Source organism: Kogia breviceps, chromosome 4, assembly GCF_026419965.1.
Source record: "Kogia breviceps isolate mKogBre1 chromosome 4, mKogBre1 haplotype 1, whole genome shotgun sequence".
NCBI classification, from domain to species: Eukaryota; Metazoa; Chordata; class Mammalia; order Artiodactyla; family Physeteridae; genus Kogia; species Kogia breviceps.
Window position 1 is genome coordinate 40644368 of NC_081313.1, and position 15991 is coordinate 40660358.

At 36.8% G+C, this 15991-nt stretch overlaps 1 protein-coding gene across 2 annotated transcripts in view; it reads left to right on the forward strand.

Moving 5' to 3' along the window:
* Positions 1-15991, forward strand: part of NDUFS4 (NADH:ubiquinone oxidoreductase subunit S4) — a 131267-nt gene that overhangs the window by 102161 nt on the left and 13115 nt on the right. The window contains exons 4-5 of one of the 2 annotated variants that reach the window (XM_067030966.1): positions 3381-3454; positions 4905-5038. In XM_067030966.1, the coding sequence (XP_066887067.1) occupies positions 3381-3454; positions 4905-5005 (175 nt within the window). In that variant the 3' untranslated portion in view covers positions 5006-5038. The remainder of the gene's footprint in view (positions 1-3380; positions 3455-4904; positions 5039-15991) is intronic. The other variant, XM_059062873.2, reaches the window with a different exon arrangement.

Below are 15991 nucleotides of genomic sequence, written 5' to 3' on the forward strand. Positions count from 1 at the left end.
CTGTAGGCAGCATTTATATGAGGCTTGTTTTTATATCCATTCAGCTACTCTGTGTCTTTTGATTGGAGCATTTACATTTAAAGTAATTATTGATAGGTATATACTTATTGCCATTTTGTTAGTTGTTTTGGGTTGTTTTATAGTTTTTGTTCCTTTTTATTTTGTTCTCTTCCCTTGGGATTTGTTGACTATCTTTAGTGTTATATTTGGATTACTTTCTCTTTTTTGTGTATTATTATAGATTTTTGGTTTGTGGTTACCATGAGGTTTATATATAGCAATTTATATGTGTGTGTGATTATTTTAAGTTGCTTTCTTAATTTCAAACTCATTTTAAGAACTCTGCATTTTTACTCCCCTCCCCCTAAGAATACAGTTTTTGACATCATATTTTACATCTTTGTTATGTGTATCTTTTAACTGCTTATGAGGACATATATGATTTTACTACTTTTGTCTTTTAATCTTCCTAGTAGCTTTCTACATGGTTGATTTACTACCTTTAACATTTCCTGTAAAGCTGATTTGGTGGTGCTAATCTCTTAGCTTTTGCTTGTCTGTAAAACTTTTGATTTCTCCACCAAATCTGAATGAAAGCCTTGCTGGGTAGAGTATTTTTGTTTGTAGGTTTTTTTTACTTGTATTACTTAAAATATAGTATACCATTCCCTTCTGGCCTGCAGAGTTACCACTGAAAAGTCAGCTGGTAGCCTTATGGCTACTTACTTACCAGCCTTGTAAGGAACTTGTTGCTTTTCCCTCTTAATTTTTAATATTCTCTATCTTTAATTTTTGCCATTTTAATTACAATGTGTCTTGCTCTGGTCCTCTTTGGGGTGATTTTATTTGGGACTTGCTGTGCTTCCTGGACCTGAATGTCTGTTTCTTTTTCCCAGGTTAGAGATTTCAACTATTATGTTTTCAAATATTTTCTCTACCCCTTTTTTTCTCCTTTCTTCTTCTGGGACCCCTATAATGCAAATGTTAGTATGCTTGATGTTGTCCCGGTGGTCTCTTAATCTGTCCTCATTTCTTTTATTCTTTTTTAGCTTCAGTGACTTCCACTACTCTGACTTCCAGCTCATTGAGTCATTCCTCTGCATCATCTGTTGATTCCTTCTAGTATACTTTTTATTTCAATTACTGTATTCTTCAACTCTGTTTGGTTCTTCTTTATATCTTCTTTTTGTTAAACTTCTCACTGTGTCATCCATTTTTAATCCTGATTTTTTGATCTTTACAATCATTACTTTTAACACTTTATCAGGTATCTCCACTTCACTTAGTTCTTCTGGTGTTTTATCTTATTCCCTCGTTTGGAACTGATTCTCTTGCCTCATTTTGCCTGATTTGCTCTTTTTATTTCTATGTATCTGGCAGGTTAGTTTTGTTTCCCAACATTCAAGAAGTGGCCTTTTGTAGATGTCCTGTGTGTCCTAGCAGCACACTTCCCTCTTGTCACCAAAGCTATATGCGCTAGGGGTGCCGCTTGTGTGGGCTGCATGGGTCCTTCTGTTGTGGCAAGTTGACTACTGTGGGCAGTCGGATAGATGTGGCTGGCCCCTGGTCCAGTTGTTTGCTAGGCCTTACCTCGCGTGGAGGAGGCTGGCTGCGGAAGCCCAGGGTGTCACAGGGCTAGTGCTGGCTCACTAGTTGGCAGAGCTGGGTTCCTGGATCTAGTGTCAGCCTACTGGTCGGTGGGATCATTTCCTGACATGGCTGGCTGTGGGTTCTGTGGTGTCCCAACACTAGTGCTGACCTCATGGTGAGTGGGGCTGGACTCCAGGTCAGCTGGTTTAGTAGTCCAAGATGTCTCAGTTCTGGTGTCAACCTCCTGGTGTGTTGGCTGGATCCTGGATAAAGCAGGCTGTGGGGCTGCAGTGGTCCTGGGATTGGGACCACCTGCTGGTGGGCAGGGTCTGGGTTCCAGGGCTAATGTCCTCCCACTGTTGCATGAAGCTAAGTCCTGTGGTCTCTTGCTGCAGGGCCCAGGGGTCCTAGAGCTGGTGTCAAACGAATGGTGTGTGGGGCCAAGCCCAAGGGGTTCTGGGGCTAGTCCTGGCTCACTGGTAGGCTGAGCTGGGTCCTGGGATCTCTGGCTACAGAATCCTGGGGTTTCCTGCTAAACTGCTGTTGTCTACTGCTGTGTGGTACCAGGACAGCTGAGGGAGGTGAGGGATCCACGATCCAGTGTCTCAGAGCTGGTGTTGTCCTGATGGTCCACAGAGCCAGGGCCTATGGGGTCCCAGGGCTGGTACTGCCTGTTGGTGGGTAGGCTGGGTCCTTTATAGCAGTCTGAGGGTCTGCTGTGATCCTGGGGTCTCTGGCTGCAGGGCCCTCTGGTGGAGAGCCTGCATCCAGGGGCGACTGTGGGCTCAGAAGTCCTTAAGGCAGTCTGCCTGCTGGTGGGTAGAGCTGTGTTCCCACCCTGTTAATTGCATGGCCTGAGGCACCTCACGATTGGTGCCTACAGCCTTGTGGGTTCTAGTGGTAATAAGCTATTGGGAGGGTTCCAAAATGGCACTTGCCACTGTCCTGATGGTAGAATGAGCTCCCCCAAATGGCTGTTGCCAGTTTTCTACATCCCCAGGCTACAGTTGCCTCCTGCCTCTTCTGGAGACTCTCAAAGATAAGCAGGTGAGTCTGACCCAGGCTGCCTTCAAATTACTCTTCTGCCCTGGGTCCCAAAGTATGTGAGATTTTGTGTGAACCTTTAAAAAGTTAGTCTCTATTTCCCACAGCTCTCTGGGTCTCCTTAAAGTAAGGCCCATAGGCTAAAGCCAAACGTTCTGGGGGCTCGTCTTCCCTGTGCAGTATCCCCAGGCTTGGGAACTCGATGTGGGGCTTAGACCCATTGCTCCTTGGGCAGAACCTCTACAATTGTAATTATCCTTCTCTTTGTGGGTAGCCCACCATGGGTAGGGGTCTCCCTCTCCCACCTGTCTCATTGTGGTTCCTTCTTTATATCTTTAGTTATAGAAGATCTTTTCCACTAGATTCCAGTTTTTCTCAATAGTTGCTGTGTAAATAGTTGTAATTTTGGTGTGTCTGTGAGAGAGGTGAGCTCAGGGTCTTCCTAGTCCACAATTTTGGCCACGTTCCTTCTCATTTTGATGAATTTGTAAGGTTTAAAGAAAAATCTAAGAGGATTCTCATTTTCCTCTAGTTTTTTTAAAGTTTAATAAATGATTTTATTTGAGATTAAAGATTGCTGAATATTTCTGCAATTTTAAATTTTTTAATTTGACAGATGTTAGAAAAATCAAATTTAACACAGAAAAACATATTCAAACATTTAACAGTTTTAAAGAAATGATTAAAAATAAGTAATTTTCAGCAGAGGTTAATGTTAAGTCCTGGAAAAAAATTGTTTCTTACAGGGCTGATCCGTTGTCCAACATGGTTCTAACTTTCAGTACTATAGACGACGCAATTGCCTTTGCAGAAAAAAATGGTAAGTTTGGTTTGTTTTGCCTTGACAAATAAAATCAATATATAATTTTATGTTCTTAACCTTAATCAGATTATATATCCCTAACTGGCATTAAGTTGAATGAAATCTCTCAATGTATCTAATCCAGTGGTTTTTAGATTTTGTTTTTTTTTTTACAACATGAGAACATACCCCTCCAAAACAAAATCTAAAAGTAAATGCACATGTAACATATAAGTCAAACTGCTCTAAATTTGAAGTCGAGACAGGGAATAAAACTACTTATCTACTTCCTATCTTGCTTATGAATTCCTCTGCAAAATCATTAACATTATCATTAACATAATCATTAACACTTTATATACCTTATGATTTAGGTTTTTTTTTTTTTTTTTCTCTTCTTGGTATGCGGGCCTCTCACTAGTAGAGCACAGGCTCTGGATGCGCAGGCTCAGCAGCCATGGCTCACGGGCCCAGCCTCTCCGTGGCATGTGGGATCTTCCCGGACCGGGGCATGAACCCGTGTCCCCTGCATCTGCAGGCAGACTCTCAACCACTGCACCACCAGGGAAGCCCAACATTAGGTTTTTAAACTCCAATTAAACATCTCATAAGGCAACCTATTCCAGTTTTGACATCTGGTTATTATTTTCTTACTTTGAGCCAAAATCTCATGTCTGTTACATTACCTAATAGCTTTTCAATTATTTGAAAATAGTTATCATTATCATATTTCCTCTAAAATTTCATGTAAGCCTAAATGTCTACATTTGCCACTTTTATTGATATGTTGGGCCTAGTACCAAGCATCATCTCATGTCTACAATTATATTAATACAGCCTCAGAGTATATTATACCTCAAAACTACTGTAGCCACCTAAAACTATTGGCCTATGTTGGTCTTGCTTTCAACAAAAATACAGAATGTCTTTTTTTCTCATTTTTTGCTGTTAAGCCATGAAACACAGTAGTGAAAGGAGGCTTTGGAGGCAGACCATTCTGAATTCTAATCCTTATTATGCCACTTGAAACTACATGATTTTGGATTAATTTCATCATGGACTTAATGTTTCTTTGTTGTTGAAATAATGGTACTTATCTTAAGGTGTATTTAGTCCAGTACTTGATACATAATAGACGTTTGGTAAGTATTAGTCCTGTTCCTTACCTCCCTCTCCATCTGTTATTTCTGCTGTTTCTCTCAGATTTTAATGCAGTACTGTGCATTTGTATCTAATGCATTCTGTTGTTCTAGTTGGTCAAATTGAATTTGAATCTAATTTAGCTATCTATTTGAATGACAATACTGTCCATTTAAGTATGTTATTACTATAAGGCAATATATAAGTGTAAAAGATTATTAGCATAATCTAACATTTGATATAAACGTGAAAGCACTGTAAAGATTGTTATTATCTGAAATATTTTCTTTTCATCCTAAGTTCATATTTTATATACCTTATGATTTAGAGTCTAAAGCCAAACTGCCTGGGTTTGAATCCATGTCAGATCACTGTTTGACTCTGTACAGGAGAAAATGGAAGTACAATGGAAATTGTTGTGAGGATTGAATGGGTTAATTAAAGTGCTTAGAACATAGTTAAGTAAGTATGTAATAGTATATCAGTTTATTTTATTAGTAGTAGACTTGAAATTTTTAAAAAAGACTTCTTAAGTATAATTCCTTATTAATACTTTCTTGGTAATTTCCAAATTTCTGAATTACATATTTGTTCTCAAAGTGCTTATAGTTTTTAAAATATTATTATGATTTAACATTTACATTGCTCTTTGAAAAGTTAAACTAATATAGCTTATCAGCAACAGTTCTATTAATGTTTTTCATCTTTGCAGCCTACCGTATTTCATGTCTGACACTTCAAAAATGTCTGTACTGTGACAGGAAATCTAATTAAACTCTTATTGCTGACTAGTCTCTGAGTGGGCACAAGGACTGCCTGACTATAGTTGCCATGTGATTTGGAGGTGTGAACTAACCACTGCTGCTGTTAAAGTCAAGTGCCTTTCCATTCTGATTTCTACCCCCAACACCAGAATGAAAATTGAGGAACATTATCAAAGTCAAGAGACAGTAAAACTTGAAAAAGTTTAGAGGCTATTACCTTATAAAACTAAGCTACCAGTGGATCAGGCAAGTTCCCTGGTGGTTGAGTGGTTAGGATTCAGCACTTTCACTGCTGTTGCTCAGGTTCAGTCTCTGGTTGGGGAACTGAGATCCCGCAAGCCACGTGGCATGGCCAAGATAAAATAAGAAAAACAAAAACAGAAAAACAGTGGATCAGGAATTCTAACATACAGTGTAGCAAGAGTTAGGTATATACTGGAAACAAAGCAACATGACACAAAACCTGTATAATGGACACTTGCTATGTGGTGAAATTATTGACTTTCTAAAATATTTTCCTCTACTCAAGAATTTGAAGCCACTTTCATCTCCTGGGGAAGTCCTCAATGATTATTCCTCATTCGTCATTTATTTAACATTTAGCATTATATGTCTTTAAATAGATAAGTCCTGTTTCTACAGCTATTGTGGCAGCAAGTCTAAACCAACAACCATTGAAATGGTACAGAATCATGGGGTGGAGGATCTTTTTCAAATTGCCCAGCATGCCCTCTATTCTGATTTTGCTCTCTTGGGTAGGTGCATAGTGGTGGGGGGGCATACAAACGAATGCCCGTTTCCCCTCCACACCAAACATCATTTTGTTGTAAGCTAGTGCTATTGAAGGTTATGTGAACCAGTGTTCTGGTAGGTTAAGGCAATAAAAAGAAATGGTTCAGAAGCACTAACATGAAAGACTATTGGGTTAAGAGGCTGGAAACTAGGATTCTCATTCTGTAATTGTCTGCCCCACAGGAGAGCTTGAGCAAGTCATGTTTCACTATAGCCATTGATAAACATGTTTCTTCATCTTTAAAATAAGTTGGATTGAGTAATGATCAAAAACTATAGACTTAAGGATGTCAAGCCCATGAACCAGCTCATATATATCTTTATTTCTTTACTGTCTAACCTAGTGCCTTATTCATCATATGCTCTAGAAGGAAACATTTGTTTTTGTTGATATAGATAATTCTGTGTTGATAGTAAAATCTGGCAATCCAGTTATGAGCATTAGTTTGCCTTTCAATAGTGTCTAGAAATAGGAGGTTAAGGTAAAACTAGCACAAAAAAGGATAATTTGTACACTAAGGGAACTGTTCTGAAAATAAACAATCTACCTTTCATCTCCTCCTTAGTTTTCTAATTTCCCTTACTTTTAAATGGTTTTCTAAAAAAGTCATGACCGTCATTTCCCTTGACACAAAAGATTGTACTGTAGAGAATCAGTACAATGAAGAACAAGATTTACAGATTCAGTTGCTTTCTAGAAAACATTTTTAATGCCTATATATCAGACTCAGTTAATGGGTATCACCATAACATAAAGCTAACATTCATAAACACAAAGTCATGAGCTAGTCACTATGCTAAGTGCTTTTCATTCTAATTTAAATTCTCACTACAACTCTATGAAGCAAGAACAGTTATTCCCATTTTACAGTTCAAGGAAGCTGAGGTTTTAGAGATATTATAACATTAACAAGGTCACATACTTATAAGGGGGTGAGTAAGTTTTATTTGAACACAGGTATGTTCATTCATGTAGTGTCTATGACCTCTTTTCAGCTATAATAGTAGAATTAAATAGTTGTAATAGAGACCTTATGGCCCCCAAAGTCTAAAAATATTTTCTACTTGGCTACTTACAGAAAATATTTCCTGACTCCTCGTCTAAACAATTATATGTATTCCCTCAATACTGAGACCCTTTCTTCCCTGCCATTTTTATAAATCCAAAATACTCTTTATTCAGACACTTCAAAAGGCCTGTGCTTAATAGATACACTTCTCAACTTATAAGTTAGTGCTTATATTGTGAAGAACTTGAATTATCACTCAAGTACTAACCTAACTTTATCTTACTATGCCTCAGCTCTTCTTCCTGCCCTTATCCCCAAGCCTGCTTTAGTTTCTTCCTTCTATAACCTCTTCCTCATTCTGTTCCCTTTCTCTTCTTTTCTCCTGCCTGTGAGCTCCAACCTAGTCTTCAAAATACATTTTAAATGTTATCTCCTTCCTGATCCCTTTTGTTATTTCCCTTTCCCACCTCCATCTCCCACCTCCAAATAGATGTGCTCTCTCTTCCTTTTAACTTCCACAATGATTTGTTCCTTTCTTACAGCTCTTATAGTATGGTATTGTATTTTACTTCTTTTGTATTGCATTCAGTCATACATATGTTGAGTACCCTGTCATATGCCAGCAGTGGTGGCTAGGTTCTGGGGATCATTAGTTAATAAGGCATAGTCCTCTTACTCAAACTGTAATACTTTACCCTGCTTACTGAATTATAAGCACCTACCAGGGAAAACACCCAGTCTCATTCATCTTCATCTTTTAATGTGCTCAATAAAAACTGGTAAATTCAACAGTATATTTAGTGATGTTATAAATTATTCTCCAGATCATGTTTTAAATTTTTTCTTAAATCACTTTAAATTAATTTGGCTACTTGTTCTGTCTTTTAGAGGAACTGTTAATTCCCTCTAAGTAGAAACCTGAAGAAACAAAATTATAGTAGAATGATTAGCAATTTCTTATATTTTAGTGTGTTTGTAAAATGCAACCAATTAATGTTTTTCTGTGAAGTTAATTTGAAGTTTATCTTTAATTTAAGAGTTAGTACCCTAAAGTATATTCCAGTGTACTTAAGATGATTATTTCATAACTTTAGAGTTACTTCCAAGCTGTATGCTATTTGTTCTAAACTTTTTAAAGGATACTGAGACCTAGAGAAGTTAATAAGACAAGACCAGTATCCATCACATAGCTCCAGCTGATAGGGCCCAAGTTTCTAGGTTCCAAGTCCAGTGTTTCTTCTATGATACTATGCTGCTGGTAGATCTTAAAAAATCAGTCATCTAGATGTGCACTGTCCAGTATGGTAGGCACACATGGCTGTGTAGCACTTGAAATGTGTTTAGTTGGAATTGAGGTGTGCTGTTAAGTATAAAATATACATTGGATTTCAGTGACTTAGTATAAAAAAGCATTAAATATCTAACTTTTATATTGATTACATATTAAAATTATAATATTTCACATATGTATTGGGCTAGGAAAAAAATGATTAAAGGCTTACCTGTTTCTTTTTAGTCATTTTTTAAAATGTTGCTCCTAGATAATTTAAAATCATATGTATGGTTCACATTATGTTTCTATTGGACAGCACTAATATAGAATACTTCAAGCTATACAAGACATTCATTATACATATTCTAAATATCTAAATATTCTAAATATTTCATTAATATATACTCTATGGTGAATATTAAAAAAAACAGGAAAACTTACCCAATTTTTAAAAGTTCACATTTTATTACTTAAGAAATGCAGGGAATTCCCTGGTGGTCCAGTGGTTAGGACTCAGCACTTTCACTGCCGAGGGCCTGGGTTCAGTCCCTGGTTGGGGAACTAAGGTCCCACAAGTTGCACTGCTTGACCAAAAAATAAAATAAAATTTTTAAGAAAAGAAATGCGGTTCTGTTCTTCAGACACTCTTACCCAATATCAATCAAGGATAAGTGTAAACTCTTACATTACATATAATAGTGAAATAATATAGCTAAAAAAGACCTATATTACATCATAAAACCCATGTTAATCACCTATTTTCAATTTCTTAATCAAATAAGGCATTGTGTAAGTCCATCTTTTTACCTAAGAATGCCCTCATCTCTAAGACTAAAAGTTTTCTTCTTCTTGCTATTGATAATTCCGGCAACTACCTCTCTGCTCCTCTTTTTTGCCTAGGTCTCCCTTCTCACCATACCTCACTTCCTGTGAAAGGCTAGTTCTATGAACTGGGGAGTGGGATAGAAGGAAAAACTGAATGCTTTCCCATGGCTTCTTTTTCCCTCTGCTTCCCACCTCTTACTTCTCCCTCCCACAACATACACAAAGTAAATTACAAATACCCCTATGTCTTTGGGTTTTAACTCCAGAGCCTCCTTTTGAATGCTGCATATATTCCAGAGGAACTCTTAAAACTCTCTTCTTTTTACAAACAAAGGTTATCTGAGGTTTCCTCTGAAATGTAGATGAACCTTATTTTAGTTCTTTGTGTACAGAAAAGACCCACCTTTCTCACCCATGTGGCTTTTGTCTTTTCTTGTTTCATGTTGGAGTCAAAGGGTGTGGGAGGAGAAGGAAGCTGCATCCTTGTAAGAGGAGGTAGAAGCTGTGGAAAATTTCCATAGCAATCTACTATCATTTACATGCTAATGGAACCAGAATGCCCCCGCCCCCGTCCCCCATTTGATCTGATTTGAAACTTTGTGACACAGTTTCCTCTGGTATGTCATTTTACCCCATGTGTTTTTCTCATTGCTGTTAGCTGTAAAAACTCTTTGAAATTCTCATAATAGAGGAGAGTTTCCTTCAGGAATTCAACGACAGAGAATAAGCATTGAAACTGCTGTAGTGGTCTCTTGGGGAGGAAAACCCACCTCTGAAGTAATAGAAGGTGGAAGCAACTAAGGAAGCAGACAGGTTAGGCCCTGGATTCAGGAAAATAAACAGATAATTGGAGTTGCAGCCCAGAACATAGAATTACCCCAGAAGTGGACACCATCAGCAAGGCCTGGATTTCTGCCTAATTTAAACCTTGTAATGAGGGTCTCAACCCCACATCCATATATCTATTATTAAAAAAACAACTTTCAAAAAAATAAAACGAACAAGACAACTTTCAAAACAAAAGAATTATGACTCTCATATAGATATAAAATGCTTGTTAAAGGATTTATTTTACTCTGTAGGGGAGCAGAATTTGCCACCCCAAAATATGTTTCTTTGGCATATTAATTACTTTAAGCTGATTATTTTCTAAGAAACTGCAAACTTGGAGGAAAATAGGAGTTACCCTTTTGTAATAAGCTTTACATTTATAAGGGAAATATCGATTTGTAAGGGTATTTCCCTGGATGTACCTGAAAGAGGGGGATGACCTTATCTCCGGAAACTCTTATCAGTGGAGAAGGCAATGATTTAAATCTGCATAACAATCTCACCCTTGTTTACTGTTTTTTTCCTGGTGATGTCACAGAATTGACTTTCCCTATCCTCATTGTTCTTTTGTCTTTAGCTGAGGATGGTATTTAAGGTGAGGGCTTTGGCAGTTTTTAATTACTTCTGCTGGGTCTCTCCCATGTATATATGTTATGAAACTTTTGTTTGATTTTCTCCTGTTCATCTATCTCATGTCAATTTAATTCTTAGTCCTTAAATACTGTCTTCAGTTAAAGACGAGATATTGTGGGTGGGGAGTGAGTTATGGGAGGTTATCAGGCAAAGTATCATAAACAAGGGTATGGTTGTTATGCAGATTTAGGTTCAAGCCTTCTCCATTGATAAGTTTCTAGAGTTTTAGTTATCCTTTCTCCTCCTGCTACAGAGAAGGAGACACCTTACAAATGGAAATTTCCCTTATAAATGTAAATGTCCCTCAGAAAAGGGCAACTTCTCTGTTTTCAGAGATTTCCTGTGTTTACTATTTCTTAAAAATAACCAGCTCAAGATAATCCTTATTGCCAAAGAGGCATATTTTGGAATGGGATATTCTATTCCTCTTTACCACATAAGCTTTCTTACATTTGCTTTGCTGAAAATTTCATAAGGAATCTCAAATTGGATTTTTCAAACCCTTTTAAGACTAGGAAGCCAAGCCAATAACTTGCCACTAGATTTCTCATGTACTACCTATTAAATTGGGCAAATTCCTCCCTTCTCAAGGTCCCCAAAATATCCTAAGGTTCCTTAATACCTTAGGGAACTTTGTAAGCCCTAGTGCCATGGAAGGACTTTGGAAGCATTGGCTCCATAAAGTCAACTTTAGTTCCTTACAAATGTCTGGTCATACCTGAGTAAATGAGCATCATTCTCAAATATGTCATTCCAGGTAAGGCCTTGGTTGCATAACCATTGTTTCTGTTAAATTGTAATGAGTTATAGATACCTCAAGAGGAGAGGGAAAGAACTTCCTGATATGTCCAGAAAATAGAAGGTTAAAACAATATCAAAAATATTCTCCCCCAAATCATAGAATTATCTCTCATCAATTTTTTCAGTCCTGTATAACTAATTCTTGTTTCACTGGATCATAAATGTATCTGCTTCTTAACCAGAGTTCTGGAAATTTTGACTGACTCCACTGATCGGTCTTATAATTGTTTAAGTGATGCCATCAGAAGCCTATACATATTCTTCACAGGGCTTTGAGATAGTCTTTCATTGTTGAAGATAAAGCTCTCTGCCTGTAGCTGTTTGCAAGAACTCTCAGGGAAGCAGTAGAGTAAAATTTAACAATCTTTTCATAAATGATTAAAGACTTAAAATGGATGTAGTTAATATTACAGATAAATTTCAAAAGTGAAATATATGATAGGAGTTAATAACAAGAATAATGCAATTTAAAGGCATTCCAAAAAATGTTACGGACAGAATATCTGTACACAATTAGGTAAGCCTATTTTCAAAGAAGACAGTGACTGTTCATCTAATTTATGAAAATAGATGAACATACTCTACAGAGAAAAAAATCTTAAGACAAAGTAATCCTGAGACATAATATAGCATGACTATACCAAATATATAGTAAGAATATGTCAAAAAATTATCAAGTAAAAAAATCCAATAAGTCTAGGATAGGTCCTAAACATCTGTATATTAATAAAACTCCATAGGTATGCGGTATGGATTCCTAGTTGACATATATTGGCCTAGAAGATAAAAGATCTAAACTAAAGAAGTAAAGATGCAACCAAGTTAATGTTTTTAAAATTAACTGAAATTGTGACTGATAACCTATACCGTTTTCTGATATCAGGCAAAGCAGCACCAGAGATCAGATAAATAAAACCTATCGTAGACAGTGAGGGTATTGACAAATCTCTGTACTTAGCATATAGCATACAATTTGTGAAATACTTATATTAATAACATTTTAACCATACACATTTAACCTCAGGATGGTTAAGCATCTCTTCTGACTTCACAGCTCTTCCAATGTAGCTCATCAGTAGTAACATATCAAATAAATCTAATTGTTTCTAGCACTTCTCTTTTTACAAAGTTGAAAGCACACATCTTTGAGATTCCCCAGAGGGCCTGTGGAAAATCACAAAGATAGTTTTAGGTGCAAAGATACGCTGCATATTTTATTTTATTTTACATTTAGGATTTGATTTGTGGGAGGCAAAAATAAAACATTTGCAATAGATTTGAACATTTAGGAAATAGAATCATAGGTGCCTGAGAAACAGTATTTGACTGCTCATGTCAAAGTGACAATTAAACTTATAAACATAGAAGTTAGCATAACTGTGAAGAACCTGAGCTCTCACATAAGTCATCAAGTACTTAAAGTCAACATAAAGCATATAGTTATTCTGTTAAGCCACAGAATCTTTGCAATCTAGGCAGATTAAACAAAAAGAATAACTGTTCATTTTGTAGGTGAAAGCAATAAGCAGTAAACTAATGAAACAAGCCCATCAGAATGGAGCAGACTTTGCAAGGATTTTAACACATACCATAGCTTTTCAGACTTATTTTCCAGACATACTGTAATCTAAGGCAAATAAAATTTACTTTTTCCAAATCTTACATAACTTTCTGTACCCATTCAGGTTTAGTCCTTCATGATTCTCTTTCTCATTCTGGAACAGCCATTTTACTTTAGGACCTAACTATTCTCTTTTCCCTTTGGTAAACAAAAACACATCTCATAACCTTGCATACAAAGTTATACGCTTTGCCACCATCACTCCCATTGGAGTTTCATTTGTGTATATTAATTTTGTCTTTTGATGAAAGTTACTTTGATTTCATAGAGCAAACAGACATAAGTTGAAAACTCTTAAACACCAGCATTTTAGTACACATGCAAAGGTCATTAATACACATAACACAACTTTCTACAACTGTGTGCATTCTTTTTTTTTTTTAACATCTTTATTGGAGTATAATTGCTTTACAGTGTTGTGTTAGTTTCTGCTGTATAACAAAGTGAATCAGCTATATGTATACATATATCCCCATATCCCCTCCCTCTTGCATATCTCTCCCACCCTTCCTATCCCACCCCTCTAGGGGGTCACAAAGCACCAAGCTGATCTCCCTGTGCTATGCGGCTGCTTCCCACTAGCTATCTATTTTACGTTTGGTAGTGTATATATGTCCATGCTACTCTTTCACTTTGTCCCAGCTTACCCTTCCCCCTCCCCATGTCCTCAAGTCCATTCTCTATGTCTGTGTCTTTATTCCTGTCCTCCCCCTAGGTTCATCAGAACCATTTTCATTTAAGACTCCATATATATGTGTTAGCACACAGTATTTGTTTTCCTCTTTCTGACGTACTTCACTCTGTATGACAGACTCTAGATACATCCACCTCACTACAAATAACTCAATTTCATTTCCTTTTATGTCTGAGTAATATTCCATTTATATATGTGCCACAAACTTCTTTATCCATGCATCTGTAGATGGACATGACACTTAGGTTGCTTCCGTATCCTGGCTATTGTAAATAGTGCTGTAGTGAACATTGTGGTACATGACTCTTTTGGAATTATGGTATTCTCAGGGTATACGCCCGGTAGTGGGATTGCTGGGTCATATGGTAGTTCTATTTTTAGTTTCTTAAGGAACTTCCATACTGTTCTCCATAGCGGCTGTATCAGTTTAAATGCACACCAACAGTGCAAGAGGGTTCCCTCTTCTCCACACCCTCTCCAGCATTTATTGTTTGTAAATTTTTTGATGGCCATTCTGACTGGTGTGGGGTGATACCTCATTGTAGTTTTGATTTGCATTTCTCTAATGATTAGTGATGTTGAGGATCTTTTCATGTGCTTGTTGCAAGCTGTATATCTTTGGGAAAATGTCTATTTAGGTCTTCTGCCCATTTTTGGATTGGGTTGTTACTTTTGTTGATATTGAGCTACATGACCTTCTTGTATATTTTGGAGATCAATCCTTTGTCAGTTGCTTCATTTGAAATATTTTCTCCCATTCTGAGGGTTGTCTTTTCATCTTGTTTATGGTTTCCTTTGCTGTGCAAAAGCTTTTAAGTTTCATTAGGTCCCAGTTGTTTATTTTTGTTTTTATTTCCATTTCTCTAGGAGGTGGGTGAAAAGGATCTTGCTGTGATTTATGTCATGGAGTGTTCTGCCAGTGTTTTCTTCGAAGAGTTTTAGAGTGTCTGGCCTTACATTTAGGTCTTTAATCCATTTTGAGTTTATTTTTGTGTATGGTGTTAGAAGTGGTCTAATTTAATTCTTTTACATGTAGCTGTCCAGTTTTCCCTGCACCACTTATTGAAGCGGTAGTCTTTTCTCCATTGTATATTCTTGCATCCTTTATCAAAGATAAGGTGACCATATGTGTGTGGGCTTGTCTCTGGGCTTTCTATCCTGTTCCATTGATCTAAATTTCTGTTTTTGTGCCAGTACCATACTGTCTTGACTACTGTAGCTTTATAGTATAATCTGAATTCTGGAAGCCTGATTCCTCCAGCTCAGTTTTTCTTTCTTAAGATTGTTTTGGCTATTCGGGGTCTTTTGTGTTTCCATTCAAATTGTGAAATTTTTTGTTCTATTTCTGTAAAAAATGCCAGTGGTAGTTTGATAGGGATTGCATTGAATCTGTAGATTGCTTTGGGTAGTATAGTCATGTTAACAATATTGATTCTTCCAATCCAAGAACATGGTATATCTCTCCATCTGTTGGTATCATCTTTAATTTCTTTAATCAGTATCGTAGTTTTCTGCATACAGGTCTTTTGTCTCCTTAGGTAGGTTTATTCCTAGGTATTTTATTCTTTTTGTTGTAACGGTAAATGGGAGTGTTTCCTTAATTTCTCTTTCAAATATTTCATCATTAGTGTATAGGAATGCAAGAGATTTCTGTGGATTAATTTTGTATCCAGCTACTTTACCGAATTCACTGATGAGCTCTAGTAGTTTTCTGGTAGCATCTTTAGGGTTCTCTATGTATAGTATCATATCATATCATCTGCAAACAGTGACAGTTTTACTTCTTTTCTGACTTGGATTCTTTTTGTTTCTTTTTCTTCTCTGATTGCTGTGGCTAAAACTTCCAAAACTATGTTGAATAATAGCAGTGAGTGTGGGCAACCTTGTCTTGTTCCTGATCTTAGTGGAAATGGTTTCAGTTTTTCACCATTGAGAATGATGTTGTCTGTAGGTTTATCATATATGGCCTTTATTGTGTCAAGGTAGGTTCCCTGTATGCCTACTTTCTGAAGAGTTTTTTAATCATAAATGGGTGTTGAATTTTGTCAAAAGCTTTTTCTCTTATCTATTGAGATGATCATATGGTTTTTATACTCAATTTATTAATATGGTGTATCACCTTGATTGATTTGCATATATTGAAGAATCCTTGCATTCCTGGGATACACCCC